We start from the raw sequence: 24,660 nt of genomic DNA on the forward strand, positions 1-24,660 counted from the left end.
AGAGTATTTTTACCGGCAAGATTATTTTTACCGGAACAGTTTGTTCTAATTTGTCTCGTGAAATTCGTGCTTGTGGACATCAATCACCTATCTTCTGTCCTTCTATTTCAAGTTATCATGAGTGTCATTTGATTATATAATCACAACAAATGCTAATAAATGAAAACAGAATAGGCTTATGTGCTATAGGCTAACGTTACAGGTCAGGTTAACTCCCGTATGTCAAAATAAACTGATTTGATCCTAATTGTTTAGCGATCACACACAACAACTTAACACAGCAACCTCAAACACCACTGTTGAACCTAGGCTACTGCTTCAGTCATGTAAGAAATAAGCAGTTTATGAATTATCTTTACCCGTTTAATCAAGTCCACATGACCAAAATAACAACATATTTAAAGGCTGAGCTAGCATAACAGCCTAATATAGGCGATGCTGCAATGGATAACTAATAAAAAGTTTCATACAATTAATGAACTTTATAACTCACATTCTGAGTTTTTCTGGGTGGTTATATATCCATGCAGATCGTCTTCGAATAAGCCATCGCTGTTATATGATATAATATGTTACAGGATTCATGACTAACGCCATTAATGTTACATGATGCTGACTGACTCTGGCTATAACAGTAGGCTACCGTTTTAACGTCTGCTGAGTCTGCCTACCAAGACCTGTCTCTGTTCAGTTGAAGTTAAATGATCAAATATTGTTTGATTTTGTGTCAGCTTTCAGAAGGAAGACATCTTCCTTTCTGGTCAAATGTCACAGCTTCTAAGAAAGGCTATTGTCTTCGTGTAAACCGAGTTTTGAACAGAGAAAAAAAGTTAGGCTACCATTAGGCTACATGCAGGTTCTCCCATAACGTTATCGATACAGATCAATGCACCAAATCAGGGCGATTTTAGCGAAACAACGTTCCTGTGACAGGCTATCAAATATTGATCAATGGGATAACGTTTCATCATCACCTTTATTGATGCCTGAAATGTTGACATTGCTGAAATACAGAGATGTAGCCTACCGAGAGGCAGCTGCAGACAACGATGTTCAATGGGTTCAACTTGTCCCTTGCCTACCAGCTGGATGTAAACAAAGCTATAGAACCTAGAATACGTCACATGAAAAACGTTAATACACGATTTCATTGGCCTGATTGAGTTTCGATTTCTGGAGCTCACAAGCCAACGGAGAGTTGCTAGACTAGCCCTGTAATTTGCTGCCACTAGGGGCCCGTCTAGATTTCTAGGCTAAAAGAATATACTAAACATACTAAAATACAAATTATACTAAATAACACTTAATCTAAATCAATTCTAAAAACAGTATCCACATAGTCAAGGGGGCGGGAAGGGGGGTGCTGAGGGTGCTGCAGCACCCCCTGCTGGCAGGAGATAGATTTTTAAAAAATATTATATATTTTTTTAAATAATTACTAATTCGCTGTCTGACATTATTTATATTTTTGTATGTGAAATGATGAGTCAAATAGCAAAAAAGGGTTATGGATAGGTTCGAATATAGGCTACTACAAATTAACAGTTATAGAGATCAACGTGAACGTGAGTCAGTTACTGTAAGAACCAGCGTGGTTTCATCTATGTGATAGCATCAAGTGTGTAGGCCTACGGTTGATATAGGCCTACATATTCTATGCGATTTACACGTTCAAAAAAAACATGGATAAGCTGAAAGAAACTTTAATTGTGTTTTACAGTTTTGCAAAAATAATAAATGCAAAGCTAGTGAAATCATTCACTCGCTAAGAGAAATTAGTAGGACACATACTTGCTGTGGAGACGACACACTTTAGTCTATTCAGAAATTATTTGCGAGATCATTGCAGACTGATTATTAGCCTATATTTAAAGCCTAACATCTCTGGTGTGGTTTTGACGATCAGAAAAGTAATTTTCCTTAGCTATACTGAAAGGCTAACGATGTCAAGTGCGCTTCTGTGGGGTTAGGGTGGGCGCAATGGACTCGGAGTGCTGTCGCGGAACATTGGAATTTGTGGCTGCCCAGGACTTTTCTTTCTCGCGATCACCCGCACACCGCACTAAAATTACGTATTTAGCAGTCAAAATTAGGGGTGGGCTATATATATCGTCTGCGATAATATCGTGATTGTTGTTTTAACAATGTGCAAATTTACATGATCGAGTATTTAAATTACTTATGGGAAAAAACACTCGAAATCACGCATTGAAACCCCATACATTCACTAAATCCAGGAGGAGAGAAGCAGCAGAGCAAGTGTCACATGATCACTAGTGGGTCCACATTGTCACACGCACGCCTAATGTTTATTTTGTGCAGCAAGAGGTAGGCTACTTGGGATTTTGTGCAGCTAAACTACTTCTGTTCAAGTAGCATTGATGAGTCACGTTTTTTCCTACATGGTATTATATGGAGAGAAAACATTAGCCTTTGAGTGTTTTAATAGTCAGTTGTAAACAAAGAATTCTTCTCATGTAGACCTAACCCTTTTGTAAATGGACTGAAGTTCGCTCTAATCGATTATGCTCACCGTTAGCATCTCTATGGGATTTCGCATATACATTAGCCATAAGCTAACGCATTAGTTTCTATTCTGTAACTTGGAATGTTAGCCTACATGATTTCTCTTAAACAAAACCTCGAATGAAATGACTGAGATGTACTCTGTTGGTCTGCTTAGTTTTACAGTGAATCCTAAGTAAAGGTTTTTGAAGGGAACTTCAGCTTCAGACTTTCTCTTGGGAAACTGTTAGGCCTAGGCCTATTCATCTTCTCTAATGTAGCTGGCTAGACCATGTCATTGCCACACACAAGTGGGGGCAGAATTGGGGGAATCGTCGGACCTCCATTATTTTTGTTATTCAGCACCCCTGGTCAAAAATAGGTTCCCGCGCGCCTGCACATAGGTGATTAATCAATCAAGAGGCGCTTGTAATGACTGAGGCAGGGACTGAGCCTGTGATTCTTTGTGCATAATAAGGTAAGGTGCTCTTTGTGAGTGAGTGTCATGGTGATGGTGCAAATGAGTAAGTCCAACAGTGCAAGAATAAAGTCAATATATATTTATATATCTATATATAACTATATTAAGAAAAGGTATAAGTGTGGCCACAGTTCGGCTGTGGCATGGGGGGAGGGGTTATGCATATGTGCTAATATAGCATGCAAACAGTGAGGCAGAAAGACAGTGGTAAAAAGTGGCTAGTGGACAGACGGTATCCAAACAAGGAGGGGGTGAAGAGGCAGACAGACTATGCGGAGAAGTCTATCTCTCCTCTTCCCTTAAGTGAAGCATTGAACAGTTCAATGGCCCTGGGGACAAATGACTTCCTCAGTCTGTCTGTTGTGCAAGGCAGTGAGCGAAGTCTCCAGCTGATCAGGCTCTTCTGCTTTACAATAGTGTTGTGGAGTGGATGACACTCATTGTCCAAGATGTTGATCAGTTTGCTCAGGGTCCTTTTGTCAGATATTGAAGTGATGCACTCCAGTTCAGCTCCCACTACAGAGCCAGCCTTCCTTACCAGCCTATCAAGTCGCCCCCCATCCTTCTTCTTTGTGCTTCCTCCCCAGCATACCACTGCATAGAAGAGAACGCTGGCAACAACAGACTGGTAGAACATCCTGAGGAGCTTGCTGCACACATTGAAGGACCGAACCCTTCTCAGGAAGTACAGCCTGCTCTGCCCTTTCTTGTAGAGTGCGTCAGTGTTGGCTGACCAAGCCAGTTTATTGTCCAGGTGGAGACCCAGATACTTGTAGGTGCTTACCATTACATTACATTACATTTGGCTGACGCTTTTTAACCAAAGCGACTAACAACATGGTAAACAGTAAGTTTTAGAACAATTCTCACAATTTTAGGACAGTTTAAAAAAACATTAGAGTACAGTAAGAATAAGTGCGTCGGTGAGTGCTGTTTTTAACAGTTACTTGTCAGTTTAAAACGGCTGGTGAGTGCTAGGATCAGTAAGACTTGTTGTAAGTGTTGCTATGAGAGTAGATGTTCTCTAAAGAGCTGGGTCTTCAGGAGTTTTTTGAAAGTGGAAAAGGATGTCCCTGCCCTTGTAGGAACTGGCAGTGTGTTCCACCAACGAGGAACAACAGATGAGAAAAGTTTGGATTGGCTTGAGCGTACCGGTGGTAGAGCTAGACGTCGTTCGTCAGAGGAGCGCAGCGGTCTGGAGGTAGTGTAAGTCTGTATGAGGGCATTCAAGTAGGTGGGAGCAGAACCGGAGACTACTTTGTAGGCAAACGTTAGAGACTTGAATTTGATGCGGGCCGCCATAGGTAGCCAGTGTAGCTAGATGAGCAGCGGGGTAACATGTGCCCTTTTGGGTTGGTTGTAGACCAGGCGCGCCGCCGCGTTCTGGATCATCTGAAGTGGTTTCACTGCGCAGGCTGGGAGACCTGTCAGGAGGGCATTGCAGTAGTCGAGTCGTGAGATGACTATTGCCTGAACCAGAAGTTGGGTAGCATCTTGAGCCAAGTAAGTCCTGATTTTCCGTATGTTGTAGAGTGCGAAACGGCATGACCGGGCGACTGAGGCAACATGATCTGAGAAGTTTAGTTGGTTGTCAAGAACAACTCCTAGATTTCTTGCAGTCCTGGTCGGTGAAACAGACAGGGAGTCAAATTTGATGTTGATGTCGTGGTGTATGGTAGGTTTAGCTGGGATGACCAGCAGTTCAGTCTTTGAGAGGTTCAGCTGGAGGTGGTGTGCCTTCATCCATGTAGCTATGTCTGAAAGGCAATCCGAGATCCGTGCTGAAACCAGGGGGTCGTCAGGTGGAAAGGACAGATAGAGCTGTGTGTCGTCTGCATAGCAGTGGTATGAGAAGCCGTGCGAACGGATAATCTGTCCCAAGGAGGTGGTGTAGATAGCAAAGAGGAGGGGGCCCAGCACTGAGCCCTGGGGGACCCCTGTGGTGAGATGGTGAGGTGCGGATAGCTGACCAAGCCATGATACGTTACACATTGACCCCAACAATGGAGACTGGTAGCAGAGTGGGCTTAAACCTGCGGAACCACCATCTTTGAAGTGTTGAGTTGAAGATGATTGAGTTTGCACTATTGCACAGTCCTCCACCAGGCTCCTGTACTCCTCCTCCTGCCCGTTCCTGATACACCCCACAATTGCAGTATCGTCAGAAAACTTCTGCATGTGGCATGACTCGGTGTTGTAGAAGAAGTCAGATGTGTACAGGGTGAACAGGACTGGAGAGAGCACAGTTACCTGTGGCGCTCCGGTGCTGCTGATCACAGTGTCAGAGAGACAGTTCTTCAGTCTGACGAACTGTGGTCGCTCGGTCAGGTAATCTGTAATCCAGGTTACCAGGTGAGCATCCACACCCATCTGCAAGAGCTTGTCTCCCAGTCTGAGGGGTTGGATGGTGTTAAAAGCACTTGAGAAATCAAAGAACATGATTCTCACAGCACTTTTCCCAGGTGAGAATGTGTCCTGTGTAGAAGATAAGTGATGGCATCATCCACGCCTACTTTCTCCTGGTAAGCAAACTGTAACGGGTATTGATATTATCTTAATGTAGTCTTACCATGTCATTGTTTTTATATTATTGATTGAATGGACATTATTGTTTATTATTGCTTTTTTACCTCATTTTCATTGCTTATTTTATTGATTGAATTGATATTGTTATTTATTATTGCTATTCTCCTTATTATAGTAACATTCTAATCTGTTCCCTGTTACATTTTAAATATTATGTTGTTTTTGTATTTGTGTTGTTTTGGGATTTGCCAAATCCCATAACCATAACCAATTTATAGATAGATGTTGACTGTCCCAACATGGCCGATGATGTTGGACGGGTACGTGGTACGTGGGTCCATGAGTACGTCATTCTCTAGGACTGTGGTCACGTGCTACATCTTTCCCTGGGGAGCACTTCCGGTAGCGTTTCCTGTGTTTGTAAACTGAGAAAAACTGTATGTCCGACAAGATACACTGATCGGCAAACACCAGAGACAGGAAGGTAAGTGAATGAAAATCAAATATGAGTTAAATTGCTGTCCGACGTTTCAGTTGGGACAAGTCAGATTTTACCGAACATTAATGGCAAACCTCTGACGTTTCGTCTTCGGCGGTCAACTCAACCACACGCCCTGCTGTTGTTGTGTTTGTGAGGGGGTTGGGGGGTTGCTAGCAAGCTACCATAGACTTAAAGAAATCTCATTCACCGTGTTATTATGTAGCATTGTGCGAGCTAGTTGTAACGGTACAGTCATCTGGAGTAATGTGACGCTGAAAATGTTAATTTCAGATATAAGCTTATGAAGAGAACACATGTTTTTCTAGCTGGTCTTAGTGGTCTGTTGAAAGCGTAACAACTTCTTTGATTTAATGGACGGGTTTCTTACTGTTTGACCCGCCAATGTTAGCGATAGCGATAGCTGGTTTGAAAGGTAATGTTAGCTTGCTAACGAGCTAGTTAGCATTGTCTATTTTAAAGCTATGCTGCTGAATTGGATATTTTGAGACCACGAAAACTCATAGTTACAGTCACCTACAACTTAATCAAGTTCCCATATCTGCAGGAGGAAAAGGTGTAGTTATCGAAAATGTATTTACCTTAAATTGATTTGATGTTGCAAGCTGTCCAGAGTGGCTAGGCTAACAAGGTTCTTAGTATTAACTTACTTTAGCCAGGATTGTTACTGCAACATTTCTCCATTTTCACACCAATATCTTTTTTAGTATTATCGTTTTATTGTTTGTTTGCTCGGATGCTGATAGATAGGTCATAGTTGCCAAATTGCTAGATCTAATCTTACGTCAACAAAGTAATTTGTGCCATTAGCTTATTCATTTTCACTTAAGACAAACACAGCCGTGTATGATCAACATCTGAATGCTGCCTACACTAGTGTCTTATTGCCAGGCCACTGTTACTTAAAGCATCGACACACAGCCATCCACCAGATTTTAAATGATTCTTTTCTTTTCTGAATTAGAAATTATTTTCTGATTTTTCTGCCAACAAGTAAAGTTACTGTATGCTTATCCCCTCAAATATAGAATATGTCTTCATTCTTCATGCATTCGTTTTCGTTTTTCTGAAGCACATTTTGTACATTGCATTGCCACCCACTGTTTTCTGTTACTGTGTTTCCCTTTGGAAAATTTCAGGTACCTCCTTAAGAAGTAGGCATAGCACTGTAGGTACACTACTTGCTCAACCTCCCCCCCCCCCCCCCCAATTCCTTTCAGTCTTGTGAGTGAAATTCTTGCCCCCCCAATCAGGAAAGAGTTGGCATATGATGGCCTTATGTCACACACCTCCCCCCTCTGTTTCCAGGCGTGAGCCCCCCGATGTGTGGGGTTTGTGAGGGTCTGTTATCACACACCCCACCATCTATCCCCACGTGACGTGTCCTCTCCCCCTAACACACGCACACACTCTCACCACGGCGATGTCACACCATCCCAACAACTCAGTCCGAGACCATATGAAATGGGTCAGTGTACTACTTCTTCTCATTGTCACAGTTTTGAGTTTGACTTTTATTTTCTGTCTGTGTCTCTCTCCCCCAACATCCATAGGTAGTTAGATTAATTGATTTCCCTTCTGCTTTCTTTAACCATCACTGCTGGTCTACCTCGTTTTGCTCTTGCTCTGCAATTGTGGATATTTATTCCTATGTGTGGTTATTTTTTGGCTTCTGTGTGTGTGTGTGTGCGCGTACGTGTGTGTGTGTGTGCGCGTACGTGTGTGTGCGTACGTACGTACGTGTGTGTGTACGTACGTACGTGTGTGTGTGTGCACGTACGTACGTACGTACGTGTGTGTGTGTGTATGTGTACGTGTGTGTGTGTGCGTGCATGCGTGTTTATGCCAATGTGTGCGCGTGGCGTTGCTATGGCAGGCTGGGTTGCTGGGCTGTGAGGCGGTGCTGTCCAGCATGGCGCTCATGCAGGCCAACTCCATGTCCGGCCACAAGAAGATGGTGACGCCGCTGGGACCCGGCCAGAGGGAGAACCAGGAGGGCCACCACAGCCACGGTCATGGTCATGGACACGGCCACGGTCACGGACATGGCCACGGCCACAGCCACATGGTGCTGCCCTCTGGAGTCAGCTGCTCGCCCGTGGTGAGACAGCCGCAGAACGCAGAGCATGTATGTGCCATCGCTGCACCATCCAGCACCTCTTTGTCTGTGCTTTGAGCCTTCTCTCACACACTGCTTGTGTCTATTTCCTAGTCCTAGTGCATGTGTATTCGTATCTGGCTGATTGAGCCTCCAACATATGTCGTCTAGTTTTAACACTCTTACTCTTGAATGTTGAAAGTATTACTCGTGGATTTAGAATTCATCTCCCAACTATCTATACTTCACTGAGCAAGTGTACTGTGACAGAATTTCTGAATTATATTTTTTTTTAATTCTGAAACTCACACCGCACTATTATGTCATTTTTATTATGTCATTTTTTTTTTACTTTCAGAACGATGGAACTTAGCCTCTTAGATGGTAGCTTAGCTGTGTCATTTGTGGTAGGCTCTGCTGTGTTGATGTCATTTAAACAGTCGTCAGTCTAGTCAATGTCGAGACAGACTGTTTGTACACAGCTTGGACATGTTCTCAGGTTCATTTCTGCATTTGCTGGCCATTCAGTCAGTGCTGCATGTCCTCACACTGACCACTCTCTCCTCATTTGTAATGTGGATGGGGCTGTGGCCTGACACCCTTTGTCTGTTTCCCCTCAGATGATCCGTAAAGACGGGGAGTTCCACTCGTCTCGATTGCTGGACGAGAAGGACATGCGCGCCAGCCAGAGCCAGAACATGCAGCCCAAGAAGAAGCACCGCAAGTCGGGCACACCCAACAAACTGCGAGAGAAACCACAGGCAAGTGCTTTCCATATAATGCAAGCATGATGTATAATTTGAGAGCAGTAGACTCTGATTTTGTGGCCCAGAAGATGTTCCATATGTTAGCAGCAGTCTGCCAGGCCATCACATTTCGCTGTACTAAGAACAAACTATCCTCAAACCTTTGCATATGAAGATTCCTAACATATCTAACTACAGTGTGTTGTTCAGATTGAGGTGCCTGACATCAGTGACGATCTAAGCAAAGTCCAGAAGAACTTCATCTGTGAACACTGCTATGGCGCTTTCCGCAGCAGCTACCACCTGAAGCGCCACATCCTCACACACACAGGTGAGATGCCGTCTCAAAACCCTAAAACAGATCTTATTCTGACTCCGTAACATCACTCTCAGACGTTAAATTTAAACTAAACTGTTTTGGAGTGTCTGCAATGGAGTCAGAGGTACCAACAGGGCAGGGGAGGAGCCCAAAGAATCCATGTTGTGACACCAAGTTGTAATAAGGTGTCCATCGCTAAAAAAACCTACAAAACGATTATGAACTATTACGTACAAGAGAGTGAGGTAACCAAAGGGAAATGGGGTGAGGGACAGCGCCCGGGGTTTGGCAGGGCTTAACGGTAGAACGCTTGACCTCACTATCCTCGCCTCTGCCCGTGCTCTGCCCTCTGCCTCATGCTTTTATTTTCCTGCTGTGGTGGTCAAAAAGACTGTGGTAAACCCATTGGCAAAGGCCTACAGGCCCAGCACAGCATTGCGTGGTGATGTGTGCTGTTGCGCCGCAGGGTTGGTCCTTTCTGCTCCCGAACACCTTTGTATTGCACTCAACTTACCCCCTGTAAGTCAAGGGGCTGAGCAAGCACCAACTCTGTGTACAAATGATATGGCAGTACTTTATAGCAATGTTTTGAATGATTACTCTCTTTTAGAGCCACTGAGTGATTTTTAAAGCATAAAAACCGATGAATTTTGTAAAACTTAGCTTCCTTTGTTGAGCATTGTTGCTTGTAGGTAACAAACCTCCACGAAAATGACCACCGACAACATCTGGCTTGTTTTGTCAGTGCAAATTATTATTTATATGTTATTTAATGAGTACTTCAAAAATATGTTTTTTCAATTAAATCCATGTTTTCTGTTTATTACCGCTATTGCATGTTGTTGCTCCAAAGTAACATACTCAAATGTATCTGTTCCAAAATGTTTTTTCAAAAAAATTGTTCGCAATTGCTTATTGTGCTTAATTTTAAGTAAAAAAATATGGGCAAATTCTTTTTTTTTCATTATTTCATATAGCATGCAGTAGAGGGATTTATAAGACATAGGTTTTATCACTGTTAGCCATTCCAATTTAGCAAGTGAACCACAAAGTAATTTGTTCTCGAGTCATTTAGAATGAGGCACTACATTTTGAACAACAATGCCAATCTCCTTTTTTTTGGAGCAGAGTCTTACCCCTGCTACTGTGTGTGTGTGTGTGTGTGTGTGTGTGTGTGTGTGTGTGTGTGTGTGTGTGTGTGTGTGTGTTGCAGGGGAGAAGCCATTTGGGTGTGATGTGTGTGACATGCGGTTCATCCAGCGCTACCACCTAGAGAGGCACAAGCGGGTTCACAGTGGCGAGAAACCCTACCAGTGTGACCGCTGCCACCAGGTGAGGCTGTGTTGTGGTGGAGGACAGACAAGCTGGCTGTCCGGCTCAAGCAGGGGACGTAGATTTCGTGTGCAATGGCCATGACTTACGTTGTGTATCTTTCTCTCTCTGCCTCCATGCTTTTCCTCGGCAGAACTTCTCTCGTACGGACCGGCTGTTGCGGCACCGCCGCCTGTGTTCAGTGGGCATTGCGAAGGAAGAGAACCAGTCGTGTTGCGAGGGCCGGCCGTACTCCCAGGAGGCTCCGCCACAACACACGGCCACATGGAGCCCCTTACAGTCCCCCAACGGGCGCCTGGCCGTCTGATCTCCAGCTCTGCACCGCCAGTCGGCCGGCCAGCTTGTCTGTCTGTCTGTCTGCGTTCCCCACCAGCCCATCCATCCATCCCTCCATCCATCCATCCCTCCTGATCTGACAGCACAGGGCTGCAGGGAATTAGTCCATCAATGCCACATACACACACACACATTCACTATCACACACACGAAGCTCTGTACACTGGAACAGACCAGGCCTGCTGACTGCGCTGGGTGAACTGGGGCAGATACACTAGACTCACATAGACTGCTGTTGTGTCAGTCTCTCCTGCCTCATATCCAGACTGAGGGACAATGGAGACTTTTCTACTTGTTGTAATGAACATCGAAAAAAAAGTGTTTTTCTTTCTCTAGTTTGTTACATAGTTGGTACTGAAACTAGATTTGGATGGGCTTAGTTGTGTTGTCACACCATGGCAATAATGTATTCTCTTATTAAACTGTAAGATAATGATGTTTCTGTTGGATGCTCTGTCGAAGAATGTTCCAGAGCATCCTTCAGCAGACTTATGGGAGACTCCTATGTGTCTGTGTCCTAAGACTCCGTGCACTGGACGGGTCTCTAGACACATGGGCGAAAGCCCACAGCTGCGTGATGTTCCACGACTCACCACCACAATGAGAGGAGTAAGAACCTGCTGAACGCTCAGTGTGAAAAAGTGGCCTTTTCACTGTTTTTAATCTTTTTTTCCCTCCTCCATTTCTGGTCATGTTGGCTGTGATCCATTTGCTCTTATAGAAATGTTTGTAGATCCAGTTCTCTACTGTGATTAGACACAATATTAATGTTCGATCATCATAAGTGTCGGACAGAATCTGTTTTTACATGGACCGCAACCAAGCAGTCAGTAGGCTCAGTTGACCTGCCAAGTGCCATTTCATTACTGTGTTTAGTGCTTATTCCAGCCCCAGCCCTTCAGATTACCCAGGCAACTGTGGTAGCTAAATGTCTCTGCTTGGCACACAAGTCCCTGTAATTTAGGGTCATTTCTTTTTAAGGCCAGAGATCAGAAACTTGGGCTGACAAGTTGCATTTGGAACTAATTTTTCTTTTCTTTTTTTTTTTGTTCTTAATGTGGATGTGTCATTGGTCAAGGAAGGTGGTAAAGGCCTGGTGCTGCTGTAGGGCTACACACCTGAATCTCAAGTACTGTGTGTCAGGTTTTTTTTTTTTTTTTAAGCACTGGATTCATGAAGCCAAAAGTAGAGGAACAGATTGTTATTTAGTACTTTTGAGTAGGTATCATCTTCCTCTTAGAGGATGGCTTTTTACTTGAGGCCAGTTGTTTCCTGGATCAGTGTTGTATTAAGAGGTCAAATTAGGTCGCTTACCAGGAGATTGGCTTTAGCTCCTTCCTCTGACCATAGGCAGTTTTTGTACCTGCTGAATTTAAGTTAATATATATATTTTTTTAATTTTTAAAAAAAGTTCTTAGGAAAGTTGTAGTATAGAATAGCAAGCGAGGATTCATTTTTTTCCCTCTCTAAAGAAGTAGTTTTGCATGAAGTTTTGATCCTCTGGCCTATACCACAAAGTTTTTTTTTTAAATAAGAAAATGGGTAAACATTTGTTTTGTTAGAAAAAAAAATGCCTGTTTTATTCTTTTTTTTTTTATTCGTCCTAAACAAATGAAGTTAATGATGACCCTAGAGTAGTGAGTGGAGAATTAGGGCCCAATCAATAAACTAAATAAAGTGTTTGTTTTTTTTAACCTTGTTGCCATTTATTTGAACATTGACATTTCTGGTATGACTTTTTTTGTTCAAAGACAGATTTGAGTACCAGGCTGTTGACGAATGTCACTGAATACTGATGAATAGGACTGAACATTTTAACAGTGCTCTGTCCAGTCATTGGCTGATCTAATACAAATGGAATCAATATCCAACATTCTGTCATTTACCTCACTGAGCATCCTTGACAACATTGGTTAAGTAGACATTGAGGTGAAAACAATAAACATGTCAAAGTGAGGTCCACGTTAAGGTAGAAATTAACAAAAAAAATCTCCAAAACGAATAACAATTATACAGTTATCTGTTTGTATTTTCAGCACTTTTAAAGGCACACTATGCAGGGTTTTTTTTTAGCTTAATATGCAATTTTTTTAGCTTAATTTACCTTCATTTAACAGCTTCAGAGTCATTGGAATGGTTATATGACTTTTTTCGGGTTGAATGGTGGCCGTCTCGCTTCCCCCTAGCGCCTGTGAGCGGAAAAAACACCCTTCCAACTGCCGTCGGCCTCAGTATCAGGAAGTATAACGAGTGTAACGAATTGCTTTACTGCATTCAAATACACATACACGCCAGGCACCGGCTAGAAAAAGATAGCGATGGAGTTTCTCAGTCATTCGTCATGACAGACCCGGCGAAAAAGAAGCAAAAACCGAGAAAACAGTAAGGAAATTGCCAATACTGCATAGTTTACCTTTAAAATTCTTGATCTGATGAGATGAGTTCTGGCTGTAAAGCTACCAGCAGGGGGCTCAGGAGGCCATATTGTGGTGTTGCTAACTGGGGATTTTGCTGTAGTTTTGTGAATTTACAGTATTTTAATATATACATTTTTATGCATCTTACTCTAATTCATCACTGACATCTGCAGACACAAACAACAATACGTTTTTAACATGCATTTTGATAAATAGAGCTTGAGCAAAGATATTTTCAAAATGCCTCCTCAAATTCCCCTCATTTACTGTGTTCACCACTGGATGGAGCTATATACTACAGAACTACATGTACAACCATAGACTACAGTCTATGTGTACAACAATCACTACCTCAGAACATGGTCTCATTCAGAATATATTGTGCTAATCTTAGATTACAACATTGTTTGGGTTTAGTGCATCAGACATGCAATATAATAAATAATTGACCCTGTTTCGTTTTTGTTTTTGTTGCTCAATGAGTCCCATCACTACAAGGAAGCTGGCGTCTTTCTAAAAGCAACTGCATTAGGATAGCTGGTGAAATACATCAGTAAAAGTAGCAGTGGGCTCATGGCTTTCAGATTTTGTGAGATGAAGTCGATGTCATCTTAATCAGTGAAGCATGCTCTGATGTGGGACTTGGTAAGCAATGCCGATAGGACACATAGCATGGCCACAGTGGCAGGCACCGCTATGCTCTTTCTGCCCGTGTAACTATACAACAGAGTTGGATGTCTACTGTGACATCCATAGGGTGCAGCTGTTGTCTGGGGCTTGGGGGTGTGTGGGTGTGGCGTGCAGCCCTCTCCCTCCCTCGGGCAGCGGTGTGATTTACAGGGCCCCCGGGCCTGCGGCACTTAGCTCCGGCTCTCCTGGAGTGGAGGAGGAACGCTGAAGAGAGAAGCAGACGCCTCTCATTCTCCATCACCCACACTGGGAACGCCAGAATCAGCAAATGCATGGCTCTGCTCTGACCTGCTGAGCCAGCCTCACCCAGCCAAACTGTTCAGAGCAAAGGAATATATGACTGGATATCTTCTTTAGCTTGTGTCTTTAGCTAGTAAGGCTGTGCTGTAGGTCATTTTGTGACCCTCACGAGAGAAAAACATCATAGCCCACCCTGGCGCCAGGTCTTTGTTTCGCGGCTCCGTCTCCCCAGGAGTGGTCCAGGGGTGTCTCTCGCCTTAATGTTTAATTAATAAATTCATTAGCCCCCCCTCCTGGAACGCATGGGTGTGGCAGTCTCCATCTGTCACTGTGCTGACAGCATACCTCTTTGTGTTAATTAGCAGTGATATTTAAGCGAGCCGAGGTGTTCCAGGCCCGTCAGCATGTCAGAGCTACTCATTAAAATTTCAGGCTGTCCTTCTGCCCTCCCCACACACAGCTGTGAGGAGCTTCTCCCTCCAACACACACACTGAAATAACACACAGTGGAATAGTTCTAATGAAATGTTAATAGAGTTCTGACAACATGAAATACCTTTGTAATGAGGGTTGTGTATTTTTTTCCAAAATGGATGGACGAGAGCAGCTTAAAATGTGTTTTTATTATTTGTTGTTTATTATGCATGTGTGAAATCTGACATTGAAATAATACCAATTATCCAAAATAGTGACAGAAGACACAAGTCATAATTTTTTCATGAACCATGGACCTGAACTCTAAATCTAATAACAAGGGTTTTGTATCAAATATTATGACGTTACATTATGGACAACATATATCACACACGAATGTTGAAGAATCCTTTGCCTTTAACTACATAGTAGAAGTCATGATGTGCCCTTACAACACTGAAACTTAGATATTTAAGTATAAGTATAGTTTTTTGATCCTGTGAGGGAAATTTGGTCTCTGCATTTAACCCAATCGGTGAATTAGTGAAACACAAACAGCACACAGTGAACAGAAGCACACACTAATCCCGGCGCAGTGAGCTGCCTGCTACAACGGCGGCGCTCAGGGAGCAGTGAGGGGTTAGGTGCCTTGCTCAAGGGCACTTCAGCCGCGGCCCACTGTTCGGGGCTCAAACCAGCAACCCTCCGGTTACAAGTCCAGAGTGCTAACCAGTGGGCCACAGCTGCCCTAAATTTGAAGTTCATTTGCAGGGAAATGTGGCTTCAAGAGCACTATGTAATGTCAATCACACCATTATTCTAATATTTAAAGGTGCTAAACATAACCATTGAGTGCGTGGGCTTTAATATGATAGCATGCGGTGGGTGCGCTCCCTCCTAGGAAGACACAGGAAAAAAAGGACAGTTACTGCAAATGGGTGCCATTTTGTGAGAGCGTCTCACAGAATTAGACTAATGGGCAAAATGTCTTCCAATACGACGTGCAAAATTAATCAGCTGAAAAAGGCTTTATTATAGCTGTCCTAGGATTATCTAATACTGCTTGACAAAACATAACTGCAAATTAACACAGGAAGTGATTCCAATTTCTGCTTAATTAAGATAAAAGATAAATCACAAAATCCCATTTATATTAGCTGACTGTATTCAATCAAATATTTACTCATATCCATAATCGTTCTCATCTTACATTAATCACCTTACTATATTTAATCACTGTGATTAGAGTTAGATTAAGACAAGGGAAAAATTGAGAGATTCAATTATGTGATTGTTGTGAGCTTTTCAGAAAGTCCACCTGGGTTTCATGCATTCCATGTGCATGTGCACCCTAATGCTACTTACACATTACAATTAGCAAATAAATGACCAATGAATATCATTTTAAACATCACATTCTTCAGTAGCCTATTTCGGAGAACCTTTCTTAATGTATAGAACATTTATCATCTGACAAGTTAACACACATTTCCAAATCCAATGCACCTAAAAACAAGTAATTGAAATGTTGCATAATGCTAATAGTGAAGGCTAATGTTAATTCTGGCCTAGATATGAAACATTCTGTCACTTCTGCAAAGTTTTGTGACATGCTTTTCTGCTGATGTCCTCCTTTTCCACCACACTTTGATAAATTTATGTCTCCGTCAACAGTCCAAGACAACAGACAGCACTTTGTCTGCTCAAACAGCTCTGATGAAGATTAATTAGCTGCTGTTGCTTATTCCCTCTCCGTTGCATCTCCCAAAGCTACTGCTTGTAAAGCTCTACTGCACTGACAGGAACCTGGGAATCACAACCATGTGTGGTGACCTACTTTAGCAAAATATCCAAACAAATCATCCATATTCAAGAAGACCTGGGGACAGCTGTGTGGAGATTCACCATGTTTTCTCTCACTAATCACTTAACTCTGCCTCACAGAGTGATGCAAAAAACTTTTCTTCCTGTATACTGACTACATGTTGTTTTTACATGTGGGTGATATGGTCTTTGATATGGTCTTTACAAGTTTGTTTTGGGGCCTTTGCCGAAACTTAAATGAGCAGTCCGGCGTGTTTATGTGTTTGCTGCATAATTTTCAACCAATGAACAAGTCTGGCCTACACTAAGAACACACTGAGTTCTCCATGTTTCCTAATACTCAGTGGTAGAGTGTGAGTGTGTGTGTGTTTATGTGCATTTGTGACTGTCCCTGTCCTGTGGAGAGAGAGGGGGACACCCACACACAGAGGCAGGCAGGCACGGGTTAGCCAGCACCTCATTGTTAAGATTTATCTGGCTCGAGAGTCATCCACATTCCCCTTGACAGGATGGACACCCTGAGCGCCCTGCTGTGCGTACGTAAAAATCACTCTCCAGCGGCGACGTGTTTAGCCTCGACAGATACATTAACATGCGGTGGCCCCGTGCCATCCCATCAATCTGGCGCTCATTGGGCGCCGTCCGGCTCCCTCCGCTCTAGCGCACCCACCTCCAGAGAGAGACGGCTGACAGGGCCGGGACCCCAGAGGAGCCCCTCCACACCCCAGGGGTCACAGGCCCCAAAAGGGGGACTTCTAAATCCACTCTGAGCCCCGACAGCAGCAACAACAAGGCCTGTAACCTGGAGGGTCACTCTGAAGGTTTGAGCAGAGAAAGTCATTCCAAGGGCCTGTCCTACAGGGGCAGGAGCAAGAAAGACGCATTATGGGATGGGTGACTATTTTTGTGCAATACATAATATATGAAAGCAATTGGCTACTTTACACTTATATTTTTATATGTCTACTGATTACAGCCACTAGGCGCCTACCAGGTTCTTCTCCATTTCAAAGTAATGACTTGGCACAGGGTAGCTTGGCACATGGCAAGCTGGCCAACTTGAAAGCACTAAGGTGTAATTTCATATTCATAAATGTCCCTGCCTAACTACAAATAGACGGAACAAATTAGTAATATTAAACACACTAAGTGACTTATATTGACACATAAAAACTGGATTTATATTGATGCTCTTTAACTACATGGTGTGTAGATGTGGAATACCCCACAGCGTTTTGATTCTTTGGATATTTCTCTCTTGCTCTCTCTCTCGCTCACACACACACACACACACACACACCCTCCTGCGACTCAGGGGCGAGGGCGTGTACTGCTGGCAAGTTCACTCAGGAGTTAACATACCAGCACTCGCGTAAACAGCTTATTACCTTTTTCAAGATGTTACCCAATCATACCCCACTGAGCAGGAGAGAGAATTTGGCATGACTCCCACCCCTCTCCTAAGCTCTCCTCTCATCTCATCTCTTCTCCTCTGCTCTCCTCTCCTCTCCTCTCCTCTCCTCTCCTCTGCTCTCCTCTCCTCTCCTCTACTCTCCTCTGCTCTCCTCTCCTCTCCTCTCCTCTGCTCTCCTCTCCTCTCCTCTCCACTCCTCTCCTCTCCTCTCCTCTCCACACCTCTGCTCTCCTCTCCTCTCCTCTCCTCTGCTCTCCTCTCTCCTCTCCTCTCCTCTGCTCTCCTCTCTCCTCTACTCTCCTCTCCTCTGCTTTCTCCCTCTCCTGTCTCTTTGGCTATTTTCCTCTCAAGCACCACAAGCAGAGTAGAGCAGAATGGCCAAGAGGGGAGATGGGGATTTGATGTTGGTCGGCTGCATGAAGTATGAAGCCTTGAGCTTTGACAGACAGGGTCGTCCCTGCTATTTACCCTTAGAGATTTCCATGGGTCACGGCCATTACAGGAGTGCATGTGTGCTCCTTTTTTTTGATCCCCCATGGATAGGCTGTCACACCGATCGTCAGATAGGCATTTAGATGAATGAGGATAGAGAGGGAGGAGGTGCCTGGGGATGTCGAGAGTGAACCTACCGAAAGTGACTTTGGCAGTTTTGCTGCTGTTGATCAGCTTTTGTGATAACGTGATTTATCCATAACGTCTCTCTTGATGTATTATAGGTCACACATGGTACCACTTCATCTATCAGCAGACCCGTGGAGGGTGGTGAAGGAGCACTGGGGTATCCACTTAGGGAGCAGCATACTTTCAATGACCTGAGACTGAACTGCATGCGTTTACTGTGTATGGTTAACGTATGCTTTGGCTGGACTTTTGAGGAAGACTCATTTGGGTTTCAAGAGCAGTGTTCAAGAACAAGAGATTGAATGCATTAACAGTGTTGTTAATGTGACCCTGAGAATTCTCAAAGTCACCACCACACGAGGTGATGATATTTTATGAGGAGAAAATTTTGACGATCGGCTCTGTTGATGACACACTGAGGATTACACACCCATAGACAGTGGGACACAAACGGGACACACACACACACACACACACACACACACACACATACATACACACACACACAGTTTTAATGGGACTGCAAACTAATTGCACACTGCAGTTTGTTGAAGTACCGTCCTTTAGTCCACCTTCAGCATGACAAAGACTGTCAAAAAAAGAAGAGCGTTATACCATACAAGCAAAATCATGAATACAATAACAGTAAGGGCACATTTAGCTAAAGAATAAACAAATGTCACATGCATCAGTGTCTGCTAATTGTCACGGAATGACATTTTTTTAAAAGAATAATGTTCTATGGTATGTCAAGGATGCTTTAGCAAGCTCAAGAAAAACGTGTGTAACACTTTCATGGCATTTAACATGACCATACTTGAGATTCTTTGGTGCAGTTGAGAGAGCTGGGAGCATGTGGAAGGCTGCATCAATGTGAAGCATGTGCCTGCAGTCAGCTGATAAAAAGTCCAAGTTTGACAGGGGAACGAAGTCTTGAGAAGGCCTGCAGGCAGCTCAAGCTCTCAGTAAACTGAGAAGGGCTTTGGCTCCAGTGTCCAGAGTCCAGTCACACCTCCCATATTTATCCCCAGTAAACGGTGTGCAGACAGGGTGACCAGATGCAAACACTGCACCCTGTTCGGAGACTTTCGCAAAATTTTGCAATGTTTGCACAGAGAGGGAAGTTGTCGAGGGTGTATTATTTTACAAAAATGAATTAGGTACGAACACATTCCACAAAAGATTAAATGAGTTCAGTGTGAGAGAAAATGAGCTGTGCTTTAAATCTTTCACCCTCCCTTGCAGCCTCTCTCTCTCACACTCTCCCTCTCTCTCTCTCTTTTTCTCTCTCTCTGTCTCCTGTCTCACATGACGTCAGGGGTTCGGAGTGGGGCCTCCTCTGCCCTACCCAGAGGAGGTTTTTACGATTGCAACCTGACACCATATCTGTGTCCTGTAAGCGACAGAGCTGTAACTCAACATCAAAGGCAGCAGGCATCAAATCACAGCGCGGCCATAAATTTACCTGTCAAGCCTGGGCCAATGAGAAGGCGACATTAAATCACGGCTGTCAAGCTGGCGGCCAATGGTGGGACGCTGGCGGTAAATCTGTCAGGGGGGTGCGTATGTTAATGGCTGATGTGGTACGCTTGGGGAATCCACAGGGAGGGTGAACAGGGGATGAACAGGGTGGAGGAGAATAAGGGAGAGAGGGGTATGCTAGTATTAACCGTTTCTTCTTACCATATTTCGTGGTGCCCAAGAATAAAGCCACTTCAGAGGCCTTTCCAAGACACTGTAACTACACAGTGTCAACAGACAGATGCCTTTCAGAGTTCAACAAGACCGAAAAAACGACCACAGCACTGTGAGGAACCCCCCCCCCCCCAACACACACACACACACACACACACACACACACAGGACTGCATTCAAACTGAATAACATCAAGAAACAACAGCCATAAAGCTTTACAGCCACCACTGAAATCTGGTGTAGAGTGTCCACAGAGGACATGAATTATGAGGGCGCAATTTCACTGGAAAATAAATAAATAACTACATAAATAAATGAAATAGTGTCACCAGTAGCCCAAATCTCTGGGTAATAGCTCTAATGGAGGGCGGTCATGAACCAGCCGGTGGTTAAATGTCTGACTGATTTTTGTCATCTGATTTTCTCTCGATTTCTGATGCATCTTCTAAAGATGTTATATAGTAGCAGCATGCTATCACACATTAGGGTGTCACACATTAGGGTGTGGATGTGCTAACCTAGCTCACAGTGCTAAAGAGGAGAAAGAGAACAGAGTGGCTACATCCTTTGCATGCAATCCATAGAAAATCCCCCACATTCAGGGATATTCCAGGACATTCTGCAGCCCACGAGAGTCATAGCATTGCACAGACTCCCTGCAAAAACAGTGTGGTTGGAAGTGTGGAGACAGCTAAGGTCAGACGTAAAAACAGCACAGTTCAGTGGGTTAGCGAAGAAAACATTTTCTGGCATGTCAAGGAGCCAGGCTGATTAAAGTGGCATGGATTTATGGATTCTTCAGACCTAATTCATGTAATGAGCAAACACTACCCTATTTAGTGGGGAGGCCCAAACTAAAGATAAGCCAACAAAATAGGTTTTTGGAAATATATAAGCCACCAGTACTCCACCACAGTGTTTGAGTTATACTGACTATGACTCAGTACTGGTATGAGCAAATTATTGTTAAAAGGTCAAGAAAATACAGAGAATATCATGATCTCTAAATAGACCTTTGATTATCTCAGTAATAAGGCGTATACTATCAAAATACAAGCACAGAATTGCAAAATTGGGACGTTTGTTTACTTATTTCATATGTATACTCATTGTTATGTGGAACAGACTTTACTGATTTGACAAATGACAGGAGGCAGAAAAAATTAAAATGCTGATGATTGTGGCCCACTTGGCAAGCAACTGAGGCCCAAATAATTTTCTATCCATAGACTCCATAAACACCACCCAGGCACGCGAGCCCAGCCATAAACCACATCAGCTCACTGAGACAGAGGGAGAGAGGGGGAGAGAGATGGGGGGGGGGGGGGGGGGCCCTCAAGGACAGCTTCCATTAGCCAATGGCTGCTCATTTATTAGAAGTGTATGGGGTCTACAGCCCCAAAATACTTGTTATCACCCAGGCCGCTTGCACAGCTCTGTGTCATTGTGAGCCACTATGATTGAAAGACTGCTAGAATTGATCACTTGCATTGTCACAACAATTTCAGATACTCTGTCAGTTGTTCCCTGGAATACTGGCTGAATTCAAATGGTAATGTGATGGTGGCAGGGCTCTGTGTGATACTGCTAAATATGACCATTTATTTCTGCATGAGTAAGCCTGATCTGTGCAGCCAGCACATATACATGCAAAGCGTCAGGCTTTTTCACCCACCCTTGTCTCTCTGTGATAAGCCTTAGCTATTGGTGGAGGAGACATCAAGACTAAGATTGCAGATGATGGTAATTTATTGAGTCTGACTCTTGCATGCACTCTCCCCCTCTCCCTGTGTCTGACACGCGTGCACACATATATACACACACACACATACACACACACACACATACACACACACTTATGCACACACACGTATGCACACACAAACACACACACACACTCTCTCTCTCTCTCTCTCTCTCACACACACACACACACAGACACACACAGACACACACACACACACACACACACACACACACACACACACACACACACACACACACACACACACACACACACTACTTCATGTACGCATCTATCAATTACAGGCCCCTGGCCCACACGCCTCTGACAACTTTACGGCATGTTATGTACAGCATGTCAAGCTATGGCTGTTCAGACCATTATACTCGTTCCTGTATAATTAATATAAATTACCACTCAGGACCTTTTATGGCGGTGCCACTGTAATTAGTGGATGAAATCGAGTCATTGGCCGCCTGAAGGTGCTGCTGGGTAATCCAGATGAAAAAGTGTGCGGGTGACAGGCAAAGCATCCTGGGAAAGGATACTCACATAAGAGTTGAGGTGAGGGTGGGGGGTAGGGAGTGGGTTGTGTGTGTGTGTGTGTGTGTGTGTGTGTGTTGGGGGTGGGGGGTTGGTTGGTGGCGGCGATTTAAACTCCCTCCACTAAAATACATATTGTGAAATCTAATCAAATACTCCCACTGCTGGGTAGGGTAACCATCTTCCTTCCTTCCTTCCTTCCTTCCTTCCTTTTTCTCTCTCTCTCTCTCTCTCTCTCTCTCTCTCTCTCTCTCTCCTCGTGCACCCCCCATCCATCCTCTCTGACCTTCATGGCTGCTCTGCTGCTGCCGCCGCTGCTTGAAGGCACACAAAGGAGGAGTGGACAAATCAATAGGCTCAGGGGTCTTTGGCACAGCACAACAGAAGCCACGGCCCTGAGCAGTACTCCATTGCTTAGAGCTAAAGGAAGACTTTAATACCGTTGATAATAAAAGCTATAAAGCAAAGTTCCTCCTGCACACATGCATACACATACAAATGCACACACTTGATATTGCGTGCCAAGAATGTTCTTCTAAAGAACATGTCAGTTGGGAGCAGGTCAACTGATTTATTAAATGAATGAACACACTGGTATTGAAACTGGCACAAAGAGAGGAAGAGAGCAAGAGTGAGACCGACACACACACACACACACATACACATACACACACACACGCACGCACGCACGCAAAGAGAATGAGGGGATAGGTTACATGGGCAGCCCACACAAACCTGTCCACATATCATGTTTTTATGACAGGAGTACTTAACTGAATTGGCTAAATAAATTAAGTGCTGAGGCCCTGCTCTCTTTGCACTGCAGATAATACACTGAGTAGCTGGACTGCATGGAAGAATGCGTGGGGGGGGGGGGGGGGGGGGGGGGGGGCACCACACCACACCACACCTCTCTCTTCCTCCCTCTCTCTCTCTCCCAGACCCAGAGATGTGTTGCTGCTAGGGGTGTGCACGCTCATGAATCTCTCCTTCATTGATCTGGGACTCAATCAGCCCAGCATCAACCATCCTTCTCTCTCTCTCTCTCCCTCTCTCCCTTTTTCACGAGCACATGGTCACTGTTAGAAGACAGGGCAAGGAGAGTAGAGTAGACTAATGAGCTTCTCACATCTCTGGCTGGGGTGGTGCCTGTCTTTGTGTCTGTGCATACTAGATACTTCAGGCCTTCCACACCCACACCTTCTTAGATATATTGATTAAAAAACACCACAATGGTATCCCACACTGAATGTAGGTATGATGGTTCATTATCATAGTTACATTGTGACTTTAAAAACCATTGAAGACTATTTGACACCAAAAGTGAATACCTGCTTCCACATGCAGATTTGAAGAGCGGTACCATGTGCCACTATCCAACCTGTATTGCAGATGCTGAAGCAGAGGAGTATATCAACCTTTTATGAGCTGTGCCCATCAAAGCATCTAGGATGATGAAATACAGATTTCCGGATCATTCTCTCCGTAGGCGTTGTTCATTAGCATAGATATGGCCGAGGGGACGTATGCGCTGGAGAGGGAAGCATCATGGGGGGAGTAAGGTGAGGTGGGTGATACACATGGAGACAACACAGCTCACCAAGGGACTCATAGCCAGGATAATAACTTTCAGAAATGCTTGAAAACAACCTCACACGTGTGGCTTTTTAGATGGGATTTTTGGTAAGTGGATCACAAACTCACCCCTGTGTATCAATGTTCCTATGTCTCTATTGTAGGGAGCTTAAGACCACGGTCTAAGCTCAATTGAATCAATGAAAAGTCACTGCTGGGGCTGTTCATTTTAAAACGTATACCTGCAACTGACTGAATCTGGTACCAAATGTGTTCCACTGGTCAGTTTGATCAGCACCATCCTCCCTTTCTCCACTCGTCTAGTCCGACTCCTGCTAGTTCCAGTTTTATCACCAGAATCTATTAATAGTTCTGTCCATTTGAGGCATGGGTATGTTGAAATAACCACTGTGTGTGTGCCTTAATGGTTGTCAGGCACAAATGATCTCACCGATGCTTCCAAGTCTTGCCAGCAGATGGAGCCCTAGTCACTCCTCTGAGTCTCCCACTCACCCTACTGCCTGCTTGACTGCATCCTCTACCCTGTATTAGGCCACGTTGGAAGAAAGGATTGGTTACGTTACTAGTGCGCACTATGTTCTGAATTAATATCAGGAGTATTCCAATGGCAAATGTTTATC

The 24,660-nt window shown here is 44.0% G+C and overlaps 1 protein-coding gene across 5 annotated transcripts; it reads left to right on the forward strand.

Moving 5' to 3' along the window:
• The first annotated feature begins 5,722 nt into the window (after window positions 1-5,722).
• znf740b (zinc finger protein 740b) lies at window positions 5,723-12,536 on the forward strand. 5 transcript variants are annotated; one of them, XM_042099440.1, is made up of 7 exons: window positions 5,723-5,996; window positions 7,320-7,479; window positions 7,888-8,112; window positions 8,730-8,870; window positions 9,054-9,186; window positions 10,388-10,506; window positions 10,640-12,536. In XM_042099440.1, exons 2-7 carry the CDS (start codon window positions 7,435-7,437, stop codon window positions 10,811-10,813), a joined length of 837 nt encoding a protein of 278 aa, XP_041955374.1. In that variant the 5' UTR covers window positions 5,723-5,996; window positions 7,320-7,434; the 3' UTR covers window positions 10,814-12,536. The 5 variants fall into 5 exon arrangements, with proteins under 5 accessions (XP_041955374.1, XP_041955370.1, XP_041955372.1 ...); XM_042099436.1 differs by having other exon boundaries at window positions 5,725-5,996; window positions 7,888-8,139; XM_042099438.1 differs by having other exon boundaries at window positions 5,726-5,996; window positions 7,888-8,139; window positions 9,066-9,186.
• The last annotated feature ends 12,124 nt before the right edge of the window (window positions 12,537-24,660 follow it).

The sequence above is a fragment of the Alosa sapidissima genome, chromosome 7, assembly GCF_018492685.1.
Source record: "Alosa sapidissima isolate fAloSap1 chromosome 7, fAloSap1.pri, whole genome shotgun sequence".
Taxonomy (NCBI): domain Eukaryota; kingdom Metazoa; phylum Chordata; class Actinopteri; order Clupeiformes; family Clupeidae; genus Alosa; species Alosa sapidissima.